Genomic DNA, 18405 nt, shown 5'->3' on the forward strand with positions numbered 1-18405 from the left:
AATCCCATCTGATTCCACTCCCGACGATTTACACAAGCGTACTAAAATACAGACGACGACATCCGATCTCGGAACGTTCCTGGGTGCCCGTACCGATCGAAATGTATCCTCTCGATGAACGTACGTACGCGCGACCGACCGAGTGTGTATCACCAGCACACCACTTCGATAATATTCTCTCCAGTCTTCCGTCGAGGACGCGAAACACGAAAAAACTGATATCTATCTTTCTCTTTCTCTCTCTCGTCCTTTCACCTCCCGAGACGCGAACGTGCGCGTAATATCTCGATGATTATCGCACGTCCGTCCGGTATCGAGGCTGCCGAGCGACTGAGCCGCGGCCGCGACCGTCGCTGGATGCTTGCCGCCACGCCCCCCCCACTACCGTCGAGATGAGAGCCGCACGTAACACGCATGCGCCGTCAAACGGAGACAAATGGACCGGCGAGACGCGAGGAACGCCGAGCGCCGAACGAGGACAGACGGACACCGGCGCGCGGCATGGCGCGAACGGAAATAATCGAAGCGTTGTAATCGAGTGGGAAATGCCGGGGAAAATGGTGGGGCCTTCACCGACTTCCTTGTGGCTTCCTCGTAATCGCACGGCCGACGACGACGACGACGACGACGACGCGCGACGCCACGCCGCACAGTGGGTAAAATCGACGTTCTAGCTGTTCACGGGCTAAAAACTCGAAGTCCTCGTATCGATTTTTAACGAATGCACAATGTTTCTTAAATGTCCGTTACATTCGAAAACGATAATATTAATTAAAGCTATTAAAAACTCTCGTTACAATAAACGTTCAAGGATCAAACTTTTTCAGATACGATTTATCACCGAAAAAATTCCTCTTCTTCGTAATGATGTCCTGGAAAACCTACTGAAGATTAAGCGACCAATTTCTTTTTTATATGAAGAATGTATATCTATAAAGGAGGTATTTTTCGCGATCGCACTATTTGAAAGAATGGTAATTATTTTTCTCGGCGCACAGGTTCGATCAATTTCTACACTAAATGAATAACGTTTCATGCCCCTCAAGCTATATTCGTTTAGTGTAGAAATTGATCGAACCTGTGCGCCGAGAAAAATAATTACCATTCAATGTATATCTATGTTGAGAACGCACCAGAAACTAAACGTCATTGTTCATCATTTATTATGAAGAAAAATGTTTAATCGACTAAGGAAAATCGTCGAAGTTTTTTCACCTTTGACAAGGGATAAAGTTGTCATTCCCGGGGATCCCCATGGTCTGACAAAGTGGAACATTCTCGGCAAGATCTCCTCTAAAAGATCGTGCAAAATTTATACCCGGGATGACCCGGGGAACCGTAGTTATGATAGTTTAAAGCGTCGCGTGACACGCGCACAGTGGTGAGTTCGATCGAAATCGTGGCGAAATTATTCATTATTCACACGAGTTTTCAGACATTTCCGGTGGTGTGACGAAAAAATGTTTCCTACAAGAAGTGATCGGTACACAGTCTTTTACAAATATCAATACAAAAAGTTTCCAAAAAAAATTTTTTTTCAATAAAAAACTGTGGTCACCTTCATTATTTATTTATAACTATGTATTTTTTATTCAATAATGTTATAGCTGACGGCAAGACGAATCCAACGACCTATTTAATGTGGTCTTTATGTATTGAAATAATGGTGAAACAGGCCCCGCGGCGCACACTGGTCGATTTTTCGAAAAATTTCAACAAAAATTCGAATAATCACTTGAAACATTAATCTATTCACGTATTATAGAATTGAATACGTTCGTCAATCTTTGTAGATGTACCATTCTTGTCGAGTAATAACCAACACTATCGATCATGGTTTTTTCTTCTATCCAATCCTATTCTACTATGTAATCTGAAAACATGTTGCCAGTTTTTTTAAACAATTCTGAACATATTCAGTTCGGCACAAGAGATTTATTGAAATTGAAATGATTTTGAATGAATTTTCTTAGCTATATACGAAATCTAATTGAAAATTGTCAGCGATATTAACCTAACCTAACTTACCACCACCGGTCAAGATGACCGGAAGTAAATAAATCAAATATATATGCATATATATATATTTAACAAAACTTATTGGACTGTATATGTATAGCCGGAAAGTAATTATATCGTAAAAATATTTTTCATAATATTTTGCACTTGAAAATGCCACTGAATTCTTCAATGGTCACGGAGTAGCTAACATATGTATAGAAAAGCAATTTTTATGACGACGTAAGCTATATTCGAAGCGTGAGATCGAACATGACCTCACTTATCTACAATAACACTGGCCGAACATCTGTATTTCATTAAATTACATTACTACCTTTGATAGTTGTCAAATCGTTGTGATGATTTTATGGCTTTTTCGTCATTTGTACCGCTTTGTGCAGGCCTCTGTTTGGAAGGAACGGTCGTTGACCTGTGAGTAAATATTGATGCACAGCATTCAATTGGGATTTAACGTTTAATTTGAACGCGGCAAACGTTTATAAATAATGATGCGCGAATGTCTCGATTGTTTCGTGTTCAATTTAATTTCTAGTCGCAATGTGACAAAAGCAAATTGTTTCTTCTCTGTAATCAAGGGGGTTATGTATCACGGTTTTCAAGTCTTGCTTCACGTATCAGGGTAAATGAATTTCTTTTTACTGTATCTGAAAAATAATATGGTTCACAAAGAGTTACATAGTTCATACTTACAGAAATAATGCAGGTAGGAAGCTAAAATTTGTTCAATGGGAACAGATAAAAGGTATTAAAAAAGGAAATCACAAGTGGTGGTAGCGGGGAAATCCCATTCTATAAATATTGCGCAACTGCACGTGCGCAGATAATCGATTTAAAGCGCGGGAAAACTTCGCATTTAAAGGACAGAAAACGGAAAGAGTAATGGAAAGGAAAGGAACGGAAAAATTGGGGTGATTGAGCGGTAATGTTGAATCATTTCATTAATACATGAGTATGATTATTGATTTTCGAGATCATGTGACTGTTAACTTGATAAACTGAGGAAGCTCATTGATAGTGATGATAGATCATCGGAGCTGGCGGAAAATAATCAATTCAAATAATTGCGATAATGTGATAAGAGATAAGTGTTGTGATATATAGCATCGACCTCTAAGAAAATCATTTCTCGTGTCTCTCTCTCTCTCTCTTTATACTATGTACTGTTAGAAATAGAAGTTGAAGTTGAAATTGAAAAATTAAAGTTGAAATTGAAATTCAAGCAAATACACCAACGCGAACATATTATACCAATGCTAGTACTGCTAGAAATTGAAGTCGAAATTGAAAAGTTGAAGTTGAAATTGAAAAATTGAAGTTGAAATCGAAGTTGAAGAGTTGAAATTGAAGAGTTGTAATTGAAATTGAAGCAAAAACAGTAACTCGAACAAATAATACCAATGCTAGTAAATATGTACTGCTAGATTATGGGTATTATAAAAACCATACCGTTTGTGGTCTTCTTAGGACGTAAGACTTTCAGACTTGAAATAGACGTAAAATGAACGTTTTTAAGACGTCGTGTGCTATCTGGGAGTTTATATTATTAAATAATTGTTCATTAAGTAGATGAAATGATTAAATGTTCTGAATCATTAAATTCGTTTTAATAGTTCATGTTTACTACATACCTTGTCAGTCTAAATGATTAAACATCCTTTTTATAACATGATGTATGTAATAATATAATATAAAAATACACGATAATCTTCTACGTAAAACTATTCAATATTTAGTATGATGGGGTCAGAGAGAATCGTTTACATATAATTTGTTCAAAGATGGAGCCATACAGCTACGTCACAGATACGTTAATCACGGTTACTTAACGAACAGGTGCATAGGTGCGCCGGTTCTCCCCTTTTCTCGGTTTTCTTCCGCAAGAATTGGCAGCCGGGTTTGAAGAAGGACCCCTCCGAGAAGCAATGCAGGTAGCCCATGTTTCTGGACGCCCACAAACCTGTTTTACCTGTTATATCCTGGCTGGCTTATGAGTACCACCGATTCTTATGCCTTCTTCTTTCCTTTTCAAAGAATTCGTCCTGTTAAAAAAAAACCAACCGTGAAAAAAGAAAATGAATCTCCGGGCCCACTCGTCAATCAGATCACCCTCGCCATGCATCATAAATATTAACTTAATAATGACGATATAATTGAAATTCAAAAAATCAATCTTAAACTGCACTATTCAAACATTTTTCGGGAAAATTAATTTTAGCTTTTATTGGTCAATTGAAGACTTGTACAATCTTCTAAACCCACCCTAAATTTTTTATGTTCTGATACTCATTCTATTGTAAATAGTCCAGAACGGGATACATAATGTATCGCCACATTTTAGAACAAAACTATTATTTTCCATACAAACAAGAATGCTTGTAGAAAATATGTTGTAAAAATTGCAGATGCATATGTTAAAAAGTGCGATAATTATACCGCGGATGTGTGTTTGTAAAATATTTTAAACAACATACGAGATAAAAAATTGAATCATTAAAAAATGAGATTATTATAGGTTTAGGTGTTTTGAGATTTGTTGTGCAACGTTCGACTACATCAACACTTGTGAAATAAAAGATTGGATTTTCAGAAAAATGTTTAGAAATTATATTGTTGTTATTGTCACCTATGCTACTTTTGATTGTGACGCTGAAAAAAAAACTGTGTTAAACGACAGATGGAAAAATGCAATATACAGAAAATTTTCTTTTGAAGAATATTTTGTTGGCAGCACGAAGGACGAAGACGCCCTTTGGAATTTTTCGAATCGGAGATTTAATAGGTCCCCGAGGAAGGTAGAAAGGAGCCGGTAACTTTTCTGTGAAGGGTCCTTTCTTCGATTGATCAGACGTGAACGTAAGCAGGGTGGATTTCGGGTCCATTGTGGATCATCGTTCTTTTAGGAGGAAAAAAGATCTCGGGACCTGCCACATACCTGTCCCATGATTAATGTTACGCCTCCTCGGAAACCTTTTCGCTGCCTGACAGACTCCGGAAAATCCGGTTGGACCAATAACAGTGGCTTCAACCTCTTAGCCGTGTGGATTTTTAAACGCTCATGATGCGTATCCGAAAATTTTTAAATATTCATCGTGCGCAAGTTGTTTCCAAATCAATTGTTTAATTTTCCTCAAATATATTTATTATTCCTTTATTATATTATATATTTAGTTATTTAGCACATCTTCAGCTCTGCTTCAAGAAAAGTTGTAGAGAAAATCTCCATTGCTTTTTACAATTGTTTTATCCATATCGCAAATGTACAACGACATCTCTCATGTTGTATCCGAAATTTTTTAAATATTTATCGTGTGCTGGTTGTAAAAAGTATTCGTACACCCTTTAAAATAGAATAACTTTTTCATAATTGTACCGAACGACCTGATTTTTTATAATCAATTAGATGCATTGGTTTACGAAATGATATGCAAAAATGAAATGATATGAAGCGGAGATTCTGCCGATTCGATTGATTACCCCATGAACTCGCTGCGACAATTTTTTTACCTATGGCAGCTGTGTTTGAAGTTAGTGCTTCGGAGAAATTATCGCGCCAAGTACAGCGGCTGCCTGACATCTCTGTGGAAAATTTGGACCAAACTCGATTCAAAATCAAAGAACTCTCGATAGAAATGAGGTAGAGCGATGAAATTTTTTAAAAATTAAAGCTGAACTTTGCAGAATATGGGAAAAATAGGGAGATTATGGTACGAACGTATTTTAACGTTGAGAAAATTCGTTAAACATGTAGAATTTCAAGAAAATGTGGTTTCTCCAGTAGCACGCAAGGAGAAATGTCTTTTTTAACGTGCTGTATATCATTTCCCGTGGGTTTTTCACGCTGATTTCAAATCTGGCCTCAAAATTTGTCTACGACCTCTGGATTTTGCAAGAAATCGATTTTGCTTAAAGTTTTTTGATTAAAGTTAAAAAGCCCATATTTACTTCAATGTTGAATAACTCGAATAAAAAAAATCGCACAATATTCAAGAACAACACAATTTACACAGGAAAGATAGCCCTTCCAACTGATATGAACGCGATTTATCAAAAAAATTTGTTGCTCCCCGTGTTATGTTCCAAAGTCGCATAAAATTTTTGTTAACCGTCAATGTTGTCTTCATCTCGCTATAACTTTGTAAAAAAACCAACGTAGTGGCAATTTGAAACAAAGCATCTGAAACTAGAGGTTTCAGGCTTTCAAACCATTGTTTAACGACATCGATACGGCAATTTTTGACGGAGTTATGATCACGTAAAGTGGGAGCAATTTTTCGGATTCGCACAAGCGATCCCTTATTCTTTTGAGGAGTGTATTTTAAAGGGTGTACGCGAATGCTTTTTACACTCACTGTATTATATTCTATATTCAGTTATTCAGCACATCTGATGCTCTGTCACAAGGAAAGTTGTAGAGAATCTCCATTGCTTTTTTACGACGTTATACAGGAAAAGTCATCGTTCGGTTAATAGAAAATCTACACATACGCCACACCTGTATTTTCCGTTAGTTCGCTAACAATACTCTGGCCCCTTAAATGACCTGCAGACTGAAATATGCAAATCTCTGTTGCAGGGAATATGATCGTTCGGATAGCAGAGAGTGTGCCGAACGGTCAGAAACCGTCGTTCCGAGCCCAACAGTAGGATTCCGTTTTGTCGCGGTTACGTCAACGCATCGGTCGAGGGAAGAAAGAAAGGGAGATCCTGCAGCCTCGAAGAATGCCGTGTAATGATGCTGCACATCCGGGAGGACGGTTGAAATGACTCCGACCCTCTCCCTTCACCCCTCAACCGATCCCCTCCTCTCTCACCTTCCTCTCTCTCTTGCCCTTCTCTCCACTCTCTTTCTCCCTCGCTCACTATCCTCTCTCGTTCATGTTATGTACTTGTTTTGATTCCGAGCCTTTATCGCGCGTTTCTTTTCCTTTTTCTTTCCAGGCGTGTCCGGTTGCTTCTTTCGACCGTTTCTCATTTCTTAGATCTCTCTTCTCTGCTCTCGTCCTTTCTTCTCTTCCTTTTTTTGTCTCTGAATCACTGTTTCCACTTCTCCAAAAATCGGATTTTCCACGATTTTTCATATCGAGTGACCCCTTCGGTTGATATGGAACAAATTGTTCGAGGTGGTTTTTTCAAATTTTGACGTGAAGCACATAATTTTTTGGTGCTAAGGGGTTACGTAAATATTGGGATTACAGTAGAGCCTCATTTATGAGGACAGGTCTGCTAGGTATTGTAGGTATCAGCCATTTCACGCCAAGCAATTTATCGGCATCATGGATTTTGATGGAATTTCATTGCAAAGCGATTTTGGATACCCTGGTGTTGTTTAAACTTTTTGAGTTACAACGATTGGAAGCTTAGCATCAGGTTTGTGATGACTAGACTGCGGATCTCTTTATGCAAAATAAAAATTTATTACTTGAATTGCAACGAGAACCGGAGTGAACTAGAAATTGATTTTCTTCCCTATTATGTTTAGCAGGTTGAGAGGAATATAATAGTATTTGTAAATTTTTCTAATATTTTCGCTATTTTAAATTGCAGCTACTCATTTTTGTCATAAATTCATAATCCGCAGTATCCGCATAATCCGCAGTCTAGTGATGACACAGGACTTGCAGCATTTAATATGTACAAGTTTGAAGATTAATCCCAAAACACGCTTCTTAATTTAAAAGTGGACATTTAAGGCATGAAGAAACCAATTTTATTTTAAGACTTTGATGTGAACAACCCCAAAATGTCCAAATAAGCTATTCTAGCTAATAAGTGTCTGCAAACGTATATTTATTAACACAATCTGTATAGAATCTGTAATAGAAACGGTTAATAAAAATTGTTGGTAAAGTTTTTTAGTAGAAATTGTTAATAAAACTTGTCACAATTAAAAAATCTAAGTAAAAAAGTGTCTCTAATAAAGAGTCTTAGTAACGATCGCGTTCTCAGAGATACGTTTCATAAAAATTCTCGAACAAACTGTTCAATGGAAGTGTGACTAAAAATTCCGAGCCAGGAGTTTTACTGTATCCCCTGCTGTACCGTAAACGCACTTCCGGTTTTCAAATTGTTCAGCCATATTGAAGACCCGAGTCGGTACATCTCTTCTCACTGTATAACAGTAATGGGATTAGACGGAGGTGAGAAATGCAGTACGCAGAGTGGCGTAATCGCTTACGCGAGTACGGAAAAGAGAAAGAGCGGGTGGACGAGGACGTGGAATGAGAGGAGAAAGAGGAAACTAGCGGGTTTCAAGGTAGCCTCAACACTGGACCTGCACATGTCGCTATGGAGCACCTATTCCATCCTACAAATCGCGTTTCTTTTTTAGTAATCAAACAATAGATTTATTTATATTATTCTAGCAATTATATCCTAATAATAGGTTTATTTATTTCAACAATATTGCACTTAATTCGAATAATAAATACTGGAATAATATAACACAATATACAGTGAGTGTAAAACGTATTCGTACGCCCCTTAACCCCTTGCCTCACGATTTAGTTTACGATTTCAGTGATCAACACTGTAGTTCTTAATTTCCTAAAAAAGGAGGAATTGCACATCTATTGTACGCCTATATGTTTCCCAATAGCTGTACATTAACGAAACCACAATAGAATTTTATTTTGATTTAAATATCTCTGTTCAGAATCTTCATCAGGAGTCTGACACAATATTGTAAGGCAAGGGGTAAAAATAGAATAACTTTTTTATAATTGTACCAAACGACCTGACTTTTCATAATCAATTAGAAGCATCAATTTATGAAATGATATGCAAAAACGATTTTCCAAATAAGTACAATTCATAAGGTTACATGGAAAAATAGAAAAGGCATTTTTTTAAATTTTCTTATTTGGGCCCTCAATGGAAATTTAAATTATATGTTTTGTAGATCTATGGTAGTTATACACATACTGAAAATTTCATCGGAATCGAAATCTGTACGATTCTGTAGATTTTAAGCAGAAACTGATCAAAAGTCGTGTAAAACTACGATTTTTACCATTTTTAACCGCTTGTAGATCGCGTATCTATGTTAATCAATTTCGATGAAATGCTCAGCATGTGTGTAACTACTATAGATCTACAAATCATATATTTCAAATTTTCATTAAGAGGCCAAATAAAAAAGTTTTACAAAACGCCTTTTTTATTTTTGCATGTAACCTTGTAAATTATAATTATTTGGAAAATTTTATTTGCATATCATTTCGTAAAGCAATGCTTCTAATTGAGTATAATAGATCAGCTCGTGTGGTACAATTATAAAAAAGTTATTCTATTTTAAAGGACGTATTTACTTTTTACACTCACTGCAAATAATCATTGGAACTGGATGAACTTTTTCTAGTTATAAAATGTATCCATGCGCAGATGATTACTTAATATTACCATTTTCCATAATGAATCTGTGAAAAATTCATCGTGTCTTTCTTTGATTTTTATTTACAACTATTTACAGTAATTTACACAGTATTGCTTTGCAACTATGTCCATAAAAAAGTGAGAAAAATTTTAGTTATGTACGCGGATACACTATTAGGTCCGGTTAACGACAAGATAGCCTCTATCCACATAATTCATGTCTGTTGTGCAATATGCTTTTAAATGTATGGAATGTTTGTAGATCACAACAATTACTGAAATCGTAATCTGTGCGTACAAGTTAACTACAGTGAGCGCAAAACGTATTCGTACGCCCTTTAAAACAGAGAATAACTTTTTTACAATTGTACCACACGACCCGATTTTTTATACTCGATTAGAAGCATTGGTTTACGAAATGATATGCAAATAAAATTTTCCAAATAATCATAATTCACACGGTTACATGCAAAAATAACAAAGGCGTTTTTTTAAAACTATAGATTTGTCGCGGCTAACAAGAAGTCGAGCTTGTGTAGCTATCAAGTTCATAGAAATACCAACGAAAACACTGCGTGAAACGACGTCTCCAGAAGTAACTGATAATTATTTCGTTTTAAGTGATGTCTTATAGTATTGTCGCGGACTGTATACCCACAAAAGCATAAAATCGCCATTCCAATGATTACAAGCAAGGTATATCATGGGACGTTTTCGGTAAAACTTCTTGTTTTAAAGAGGAAGAAGATTATTTTTCCTAATCGCAATCAGGGTCAGGCGAGGGGACACGCAAGAGCAAAAGGGACACGCAAGAGCAAAAGGGACCGTGAGAGAGAGAGAGAGAGAGACAAGGAGAGTGAAGTTTAGTAATCCACGTCGGTGTTGGCGCAATCGAGGAATTCCTCCTGCGAGCCGAAGGAAGGAAATTGCGTTGCCCAATTAGAAATCGCGGGAGACCGCAGAAAGAAAGGCCAAGAAAGAGCGAAGGAACCGAGAGACCGACGGGGAAAGAAGACGGAAGAGGGGCCAGAGGGAAAGAGGGAAAAAGAGCGGTTTCGAAACGACAGTACTACAACGCTCTGTTGCCGCTTTTGTAAATAAATATACGCTATTATCCTGTTGCGCGTCCCGAAATCCATGCACATGAATAAAATCTTTCAATTAAATACACAGGTGCCTTTCCATCTAATTTTTACTCCGAGCATAATTAATTCTTAACGTTTCACTTCTTCGTCATTTACGGTTCACGGATATTTACCGTATCTGTTAAACGGAAGAAAACGTAGTTGTTACGACATAAGTTCTAGTTTATGATAGGGTCAATTTTGTTCGCGTAGTTTACGATACTTGTGCTATATAATAAATTTGGATAATAGAATTATTATTTTAGATAAAACAATCACGTGCCTCTATAAATTAAAACGAGGTTTCATGTAATATTACACCGAGAGTTAGTGGTGAAATAAATTTGATTCGTACAATTTGCAATATTTCTTGCTCAATACATTTTTAACAATATAGTTAATATATATATATATATATATATATTACTAAAACAGGCCTGGCCAACCCAAATAGTTCACGGGCCACTTTGATAACGCGTAACGTTACTAGGTAAACATGCTTTTAAAAAATGTAATACCAATACAAAATGAATAAAACTTTATTGTTATACTATGATTCAATCTAATCAACTCTCGAGTCTTAAGTAATGAGATATTGTTTATCCTCTGTTCCACTTAATTTTTGTAAATCTATATTTATGTTCGACGTTGCACATTTTTTTTAAATGAAGCACGTGATGAACTCTTTGTAAATTTCATCTTCGAAAAAATTGTTTCACAAACATATCTGGATCCAAAAGCAGTTACAACATACAACTCGTTGTGCAAAATATCTTAAGTTGGAATATCTCTCGGATGTAATATATGTAAGTACTGTAAAAATTAATTTTTGATGTGGACGCAGTTTGTTTCATTTCATTGTTGCACCGTAACTCAATTGTATCAAAGATATCAAATATAGAACTGGAGTTCGTAGTCGCGCTTGCGCATTATAACAATGACACTTTATTTATTCAATATTTTTTGGTATACACACAAGGAGAAACAAAAGTTTCAATAGAAATACAAAATCGCCCGCGGGCCGCGTGTTGGCCAGGCCTGGTCTAGTGGCCTTTGGGCTAACATGTACAATCCAGACTTGGATATAATGAATACGTTTGATATTCGTTCAATTTCCCATACATTTTCCTACGAATAGGAAAAATGTGGGAAACCAAACCGGACACAGTGCTGTTATGGGATCTGCGGAACAAGCAATATGAAAGAAATTCATTACAGGGAAATCTGTTGTTCCGATAAAAGAAGGTTCGATGAAATGAGATCAGTAACGGACCGGCAGCGTTCCCAGGGCTCGAGGAAAGCCTCGCATGCATCGGGAAATGCAACTTATAGATAATACGTAATACCGTACCGTTCCAACCGGTACTTTAACTCGCGACTCGTTTCGAACGTGCGTTTCCCGCCTCCCGGGGAGCAACGAGTTATTTTCTCGATTTTTAACGTACGCGTCGGGGTTCCGACCTACTCCTCAACTCATCCTGGACCTGTCCCGTACCTGTGCTGGACGTGTCGAAACCTCTCAACACAGCAACCACCTTCGGTCTCGAACATCAATTTTCCTATTTATACGCTATTCGAATTGTTATTTTTATTACTATTCCACCTATTTTGACACTCGATACAATTTACAAGCCTCTACAACAATGTCCTAACTTGCACCAAAAATCATCAATTAAATATTTATTAGGTTGGCGACTAAGTTGGCGACCTCCACATTTTCTCAAACGAAGGCATATATATATATTTAAGCACGAGTATTTTATATCAAATTAATCGCAAAATTCAGAGCTATCCGATGATATACAGTGAACTGAATGAGGTTATAATGATACAGTAAAAGAATTACGAAACAAAAGCTCGCGAATCTAATATATTGCAATATTTCATAGAAAAATGAATTCGAAAATATACATTCTCCATCTAAGCTAGCCTTCACATGACCTCTACGCGTACCTCGTGTAAAAATTAGTACCATTAGCATATACACTCCAATGTATCCAATGGTATCAATGTAATTGAATTACATTTTTTAAGCACGAGTATTTTATATCAAATTAATCGCAAAATTCAGAGCTATCCGATGATATACAGTGAACTGAATGAGGTTATAACGATACAGTAAAAGAATTACGAAACAAAAGCTCGCGAATCTAATATATTGCAATATTTCATAGAAAAATGAATTCGAAAATATACATTCTCCATCTAAGCTAACCTTCACATGACCTCTACGCGTACCTCATGTAAAAATTAGTACCATTAGCATATACACTCCAATGTATCCAATGGTATCAATGTAATTGAATTACATTTTTTAAGTACGAGTATTTTATATCAAATTAATCGCAAAGTTCAGAGCTATCCGATGATATACAGTGAACTGAATGAGGTTATAATGATACAGTAAAAGAATTACGAAACAAAAGCTCGCGAATCTAATATATTGCAATATTTCATAGAAAAATGAATTCGAAAATATACATTCTCCATCTAAGCTAACCTTCACATGACCTCTACGCGTAGCTCATGTAAAAATTAGTACCATTAGCATATACACTCCAATGTATCCAATGGTATCAATGTAATTGAATTACATTTTTTAAGCACGAGTATTTTATATCAGATTAATCGCAAAATTCAGAGCTATCCGATGATATACAGTGAACTGAATGAGGTTATAATGATACAGTAAAAGAATTACGAAACAAAAGCTCGCGAATCTAATATATTGCAATATTTCATAGAAAAATGAATTCGAAAATATACATTCTCCATCTAAGCTGGCCTTCACATGACCTCTACGCGTACCTCATGTAAAAATTAGTACCATTAGCATATACACTCCAATGTATCCAATGGTATCAATGTAATTGAATTACATTTTTTAAGTACGAGTATTTTATATCAAATTAATCGCAAAATTCAGAGCTATCCGATGATATACAGCGAACTGAATGAGGTTATAATGATACAGTAAAAGAATTACGAAACAAAAGCTCGCGAATCTAATATATTGCAATATTTCATAGAAAAATGAATTCGAAAATATACATTCTCCATCTAAGCTAACCTTCACATGACCTCTACGCGTACCTCGTGTAAAAATTAGTACCATTAGCATATACACTCCAATGTATCCAATGGTATCAATGTAATTCAATTACATTGTAATTATAATTCTGTAGTAATTCAATTGTAATTCCGCACAACTCTGGATGAGATAAGGTAAAAAAGCGAGCTAATAAAAACGTGGTAAAATGGCATTTTTCCGGAAAAGCGAATTATAGCGGCGGAAATTTTCGTTTTACTCCGGAGGGGAGTGTGTGTGGGGAGCTGGCAATCGGCCGAAATTTTCGCGGGAGAATAGAGGAAGAAAGTCGGGCATGGGATTTCCTCGGAATCAGTGGAAGAGGTCGAGCTGACGGATACCTAGGCAAAAATAGCGGCGACCTCGCATAGACGCGACTCTAGACGCGAGGATAGACGATAGGAATCCGAGTTCCTCCGTAACGCGTTCTCAACAGAATCGATATAAATAAGAGCGGATACCGAATTAACCAGCCAGCCGATTTTCGGTCAACTCGCGGATTTGTCGTCGATCGTTATGCAACGTGTAAAAATTGACTGGACATCCGCTTTGATTCGATCCGGCCTGATTTCACTTCACTTTCGTACGTTCCAGCGCGAGTTTGTTGCGTCAGAGAATTGAAAATTCTTCATTAATTATGCAATTAATTAATTATGAATTAATTCATGAACTATCTTAGCTACAGTGACTAACTATATCGACCACGACAGCTGTATCAACTGTATCGGCAAATTTCGACATATACTACATCAATAATTATTTATTCATTTATCTCTACTGATTACTATCGGGTTGGGGACGAAGTTTCTTCGCATTTTAATGCAGAAATTAATCAGAATTTTGCCATATTCAAAATGAAGTTTATTAAATCAAGTGAGTGCCGCACAGTGGGCTCGATTGAAGAAGCACGCGAAGCAAGCAATTTTCTAATTTCGATATTTTTTCAATTGATGTTGATAAATGATAAAATTAATCGATTACAATAGCAGTTCTAGTTGTGATACACGCACGAAGTTGGTCAGTTTAGGAATATCGATTTCCCTACAAAGTGTCCTGATAACTGTCCTGACAACTTCTTGCCCTGAATGCACACTTTATTGATAAGAAATCATACTTTTTATTCACAATTATGATATATAACATATTTTGACATCAAAATTTCCAGATTCAAAACGCTTGAACCAACTTCGTGCCACAAGTGCTAATACTGTATCACGTCCGTAAACATCACAATTTTTTTTAGCAGCTTGCGTCGCATTCTTTCCATTTTTGTAATAAAACTTCAAAATGTGTCGAATTTCTTCTTTATTTTCACTCATATTCAAGACGTGAAAACTTTTGACTAAATAAACAAATAACACAATCTCTTGTTTGTAATTACTCTGTGTTATGTCACCTTTCAGACACACTCAAGTAATGCCAGATTCGATTAATATTAACACTTTACCTACCGGAAGCCTATTAATAGGATTTTCAATAATTGTGCTGTACCAAAAGAAAGCGTAGAAATTTTCTTTTACATTGCAATCTTAAATGAAACTATTAGATGCCGTCATTGAGGGTGACTTGTTAGTTCACAATGAACATTGCTGTTGCTATTGAAGGTTCCATTAAAAACTGTTTAGCCGTGTACTATAGATTTTTCAAAATTATGCAATGATTACTGGTCGGTAATGTGTTAACAGAGTTATGACCCAACCCAATATTATTGGTGAATAATTAGGTTACAGTATAGGTGCACTGTAACCTGCTTCTCGAAACAAAAACCCTGTCATAAAACAACTATCATAAGCAACTATCGGAAGCAACAAGTCCGAGGTGGACAGCTATTGACAATGAGGATTGTTTACTCGTTTCCTTCCAAGTTCACAATTCTAATCACTGTTATCCTTCTACAACTTTCATCAGCCAAATATATTCAAACTCCTCAAAACTTTACGATGTCATCTTTGCCACTATACTACACTATACTATGTATAGTGGTCCCTGATACCCCAATATCAGTGTGTGTGACACCTCTTCAACTTCATATCTCAACCTTCCATCACCCTTGTCAGTCAATCATGCACCTCTCTGACAATAATCAGTTACCTACCAACACGATCCACGTACATACTCCGCAGAACTATTATAACATTTCTGATTGATATTTAAATTTCATCTCGTTTATTTACTCATGGAAATACAACATTGCATTGGATCGCATAATCTCTGATTACAAGTGGTCTGTTGTTAATCAACAGACGTCGTAACTAAGCCGATACGATTCAAACATGCTGATGCTATCAACCGAATTTATTTATACAGGCTAATGGAAAAAATGCGTCCACGAAGAATGCATCGTTAGTTAATCGTCGTCCGTTTATCGGTGTCGATCGCAACGAGCAGAACTTGGTGTCGAACAGGCTGTTTACGCGGAATCTGTGGAAAATCTATCAGATTGGCAGAGGAAGGCCGGGACGAGGAGAGCCAGAGACAGAGAGACCAGCATCGGATTAGTTCGTCGGTATAATTTTCCGGGTTTGCCGAAACTGTACGGGCAAGGAATGCCAATCGGTCAGGATCCATAATGACGTTTCCCCGTTCCGATGTAGGAGTTGAAAGGCTAAGGCGCATACGTAATGCGTATCTGGAAGCGTGGGAGCCACGCTCGAACGGCTTCCTCTCACGGCACTACCACGCTTTATCTTGCGTTTATAAATAAGCCGACCTCTCTCTCTTTCTCTCTTTCCGTCGCCGATGCTGCTGGCTGCTGGTTGTGCCCCTCTTTCCTCCCCTCCCCCGCCTCCCTCTCCCCCCACACCCCCTTCGCCCCTCCCTTTCTTTCCTTTTGTGCGTTCCTCTCTCGCTCTCGCGAGTCGAGCAACTCGAACGAGGCGACTCAACTAGGAGAAGGAGGTACGCTCTTCAGTTCCGGCTTCCAGCCACCCGAGTCTATTAATACTCGATTCTAGTCTCCACTTTGCCCTCTCCTTCCCCCGCCCCTTCTCCGCCCGCCGCCGCTCTCCTCCCGATCCCCTTCCACCGTCGCGGCTACCGCCCCTCCCTCTCTTCCGACTCCTCTCGCCCTCTTATTGCGATTCTTTGTCTCAACTTGTTCGCCTATATTGTTGGCGTGCCGGAGCTGATACTCGCGCCGATGGAGTTTCCGCGGAAGTGTTTAAAGCGTTTTTTCGACGGTCCAGAGAGTTTTTATAGAAAGCGGGATTTCGTGGGCGCGGGGCGGGGAGGGGTTGGATTGTAGAATCTGATTTTTTTGATGAAGTCGATGACTCGTGAAGCTCGTTCCCTGTTCTGTCTATCAGAGACGTTTGGTCACTTCATCCCGGGAAAGAATTTCATCGGATAGATTCATTTTCTTGAAACCTAGGGACATTTAGGGTTGAACGTAGATGAAGATAATAGATTTTTAGACCCCTGCCTGCCGCCCATTCTGTTAACCAGAGTGCTATAGTTAGACTACAAGTGATTCTTGAGCCCTTATCTTTGCCACGATTCTATCGCTCAGTAAATTAGCTAGGTTTTAGATAAGTTTTTGATGATCTTCGACGACTCGTGAAACTCGTTTCCTATTCTGTCTATCAGAGTCATTCATTCACTTCATCCCGGGAAAGAATTTCATTGGATAGATTCATTTTCTTGAAAGCTAGGGACATTTAGGGTTGAACGTAGATGAAGATAATAGATTTTTAGACCCCTGCCTGCCGCCCATTCTGTTAACCAGAGTGCTATAGTTAGATTACAAGTGATTCTTGAGCCCTTATCTTTGCCACGATTCTATCGTTCAGTGAATTAGCTAGGTTTTAGATAAGTTTTTGATGATCTTCGACGACTCGCGAAACTCGTTTCCTATTCTGTCTATCAGAGTCATTCATTCACTTCATTCCAGAAAAGAATTTCATTGGATAGATTCATTTTCTTGAAACCTAGGGACATTTAGGGTTGAACGTAGACGAAGATAATAGATTTTTAGACCCCTGCCTGCCGCCCATTCTGTTAACCAGAGTGCTATAGTTAGACTACAAGTGATTCTTGAGCCCTTATCTTTGCCACGATTCTATCGTTCAGTAAATTAGCTAGGCTTTAGATAAGTTTTTGATGATCTTCGACGACATTCTACAGAAGAGTTAAATTTTGACAGGTAAATTAATACCTTTGGATCCAAGGGCGTTTAAAATTAACACCAATCTGTCTCCCATTTCGTCGCCCCAGTTTCGCCGTTGATGACAAATCGGCACGCTGACACAATGACAGTATTTATTTCCCTAAAAATAAACAAACGTGTCGTGTACTACTAGAATTACGCGACCAATTCGAAAACGGAAATCTAGCATAAGAAAAACGTTATCTGGCTGGTATCGCGTAATCAATCAAGGCCGCTGCCGATCGGTCGTCTCTTTGTGGTAATCGATCGCCTGTTTATCTCGCGAAGTTTATCGATTCGACGATCGATCCCCGATTATTCGGCAGAGAGAAACAACGGAAATATTACACGACTCGTCAACATTTCCTATCAACAAATACCGACTTCAGCAAGAATTCAACAAGAAATGGCGCAGGGTGCAGTATATTATTGCCGTTCCAGTTGCAAATTAACAAAACGCTATTTTCGTCGATATTTCTTCAACTGCGTATAGGTGTTGCGTTTGGTAAGAAAGAGTGCAGTATTCCATGACGCAACCGGCACACGCAGTTTTCTTACGGAATTACGGTTCCCAGAATTCCCGCGGGAGATGCGTATCGGCCGAAGGATTATAGATCGGCGAGGGCGCGGAATCCGTGTCGACGCAAAGCGGAATC

General features: G+C 37.8%; 2 protein-coding genes across 9 annotated transcripts in view; one reads left to right on the top strand and one right to left on the bottom strand.

Moving 5' to 3' along the window:
* The first annotated feature begins 392 nt into the window (after nt 1-392).
* LOC143218026 (uncharacterized) lies at nt 393-8582 on the top strand. Of its 4 annotated transcripts, none has more exons than XM_076442903.1 (3): nt 393-656; nt 828-941; nt 6596-8561. In XM_076442903.1, exons 1-3 carry the CDS (start codon nt 393-395, stop codon nt 6602-6604), a joined length of 387 nt encoding a protein of 128 aa, XP_076299018.1. In that variant the 3' UTR covers nt 6605-8561. The 4 variants fall into 4 exon arrangements, 3 of the variants coding, with proteins under 3 accessions (XP_076299018.1, XP_076299017.1, XP_076299015.1); XM_076442902.1 differs by lacking the exon at nt 6596-8561 and adding an exon at nt 1608-2393; XM_076442900.1 differs by lacking the exon at nt 828-941 and having other exon boundaries at nt 393-652; nt 6596-8538.
* The window catches only part of LOC143218028 (uncharacterized), an 85436-nt gene continuing 69680 nt past the window's right edge, over nt 2650-18405 (bottom strand). For 3 of the 5 annotated variants that reach the window (XM_076442905.1, XM_076442907.1, XM_076442910.1), the window contains one exon: nt 2650-4061. In XM_076442905.1, coding sequence (XP_076299020.1) covers nt 4008-4061 — 54 coding nt within the window. In that variant the 3' untranslated portion in view covers nt 2650-4007. The remainder of the gene's footprint in view (nt 4062-18405) is intronic. The other 2 variants (XM_076442908.1, XM_076442909.1) reach the window with 1 other exon arrangement.

The sequence above is a fragment of the Lasioglossum baleicum genome, chromosome 18 (assembly GCF_051020765.1).
Source record: "Lasioglossum baleicum chromosome 18, iyLasBale1, whole genome shotgun sequence".
Lineage (NCBI taxonomy): Eukaryota > Metazoa > Arthropoda > Insecta > Hymenoptera > Halictidae > Lasioglossum > Lasioglossum baleicum.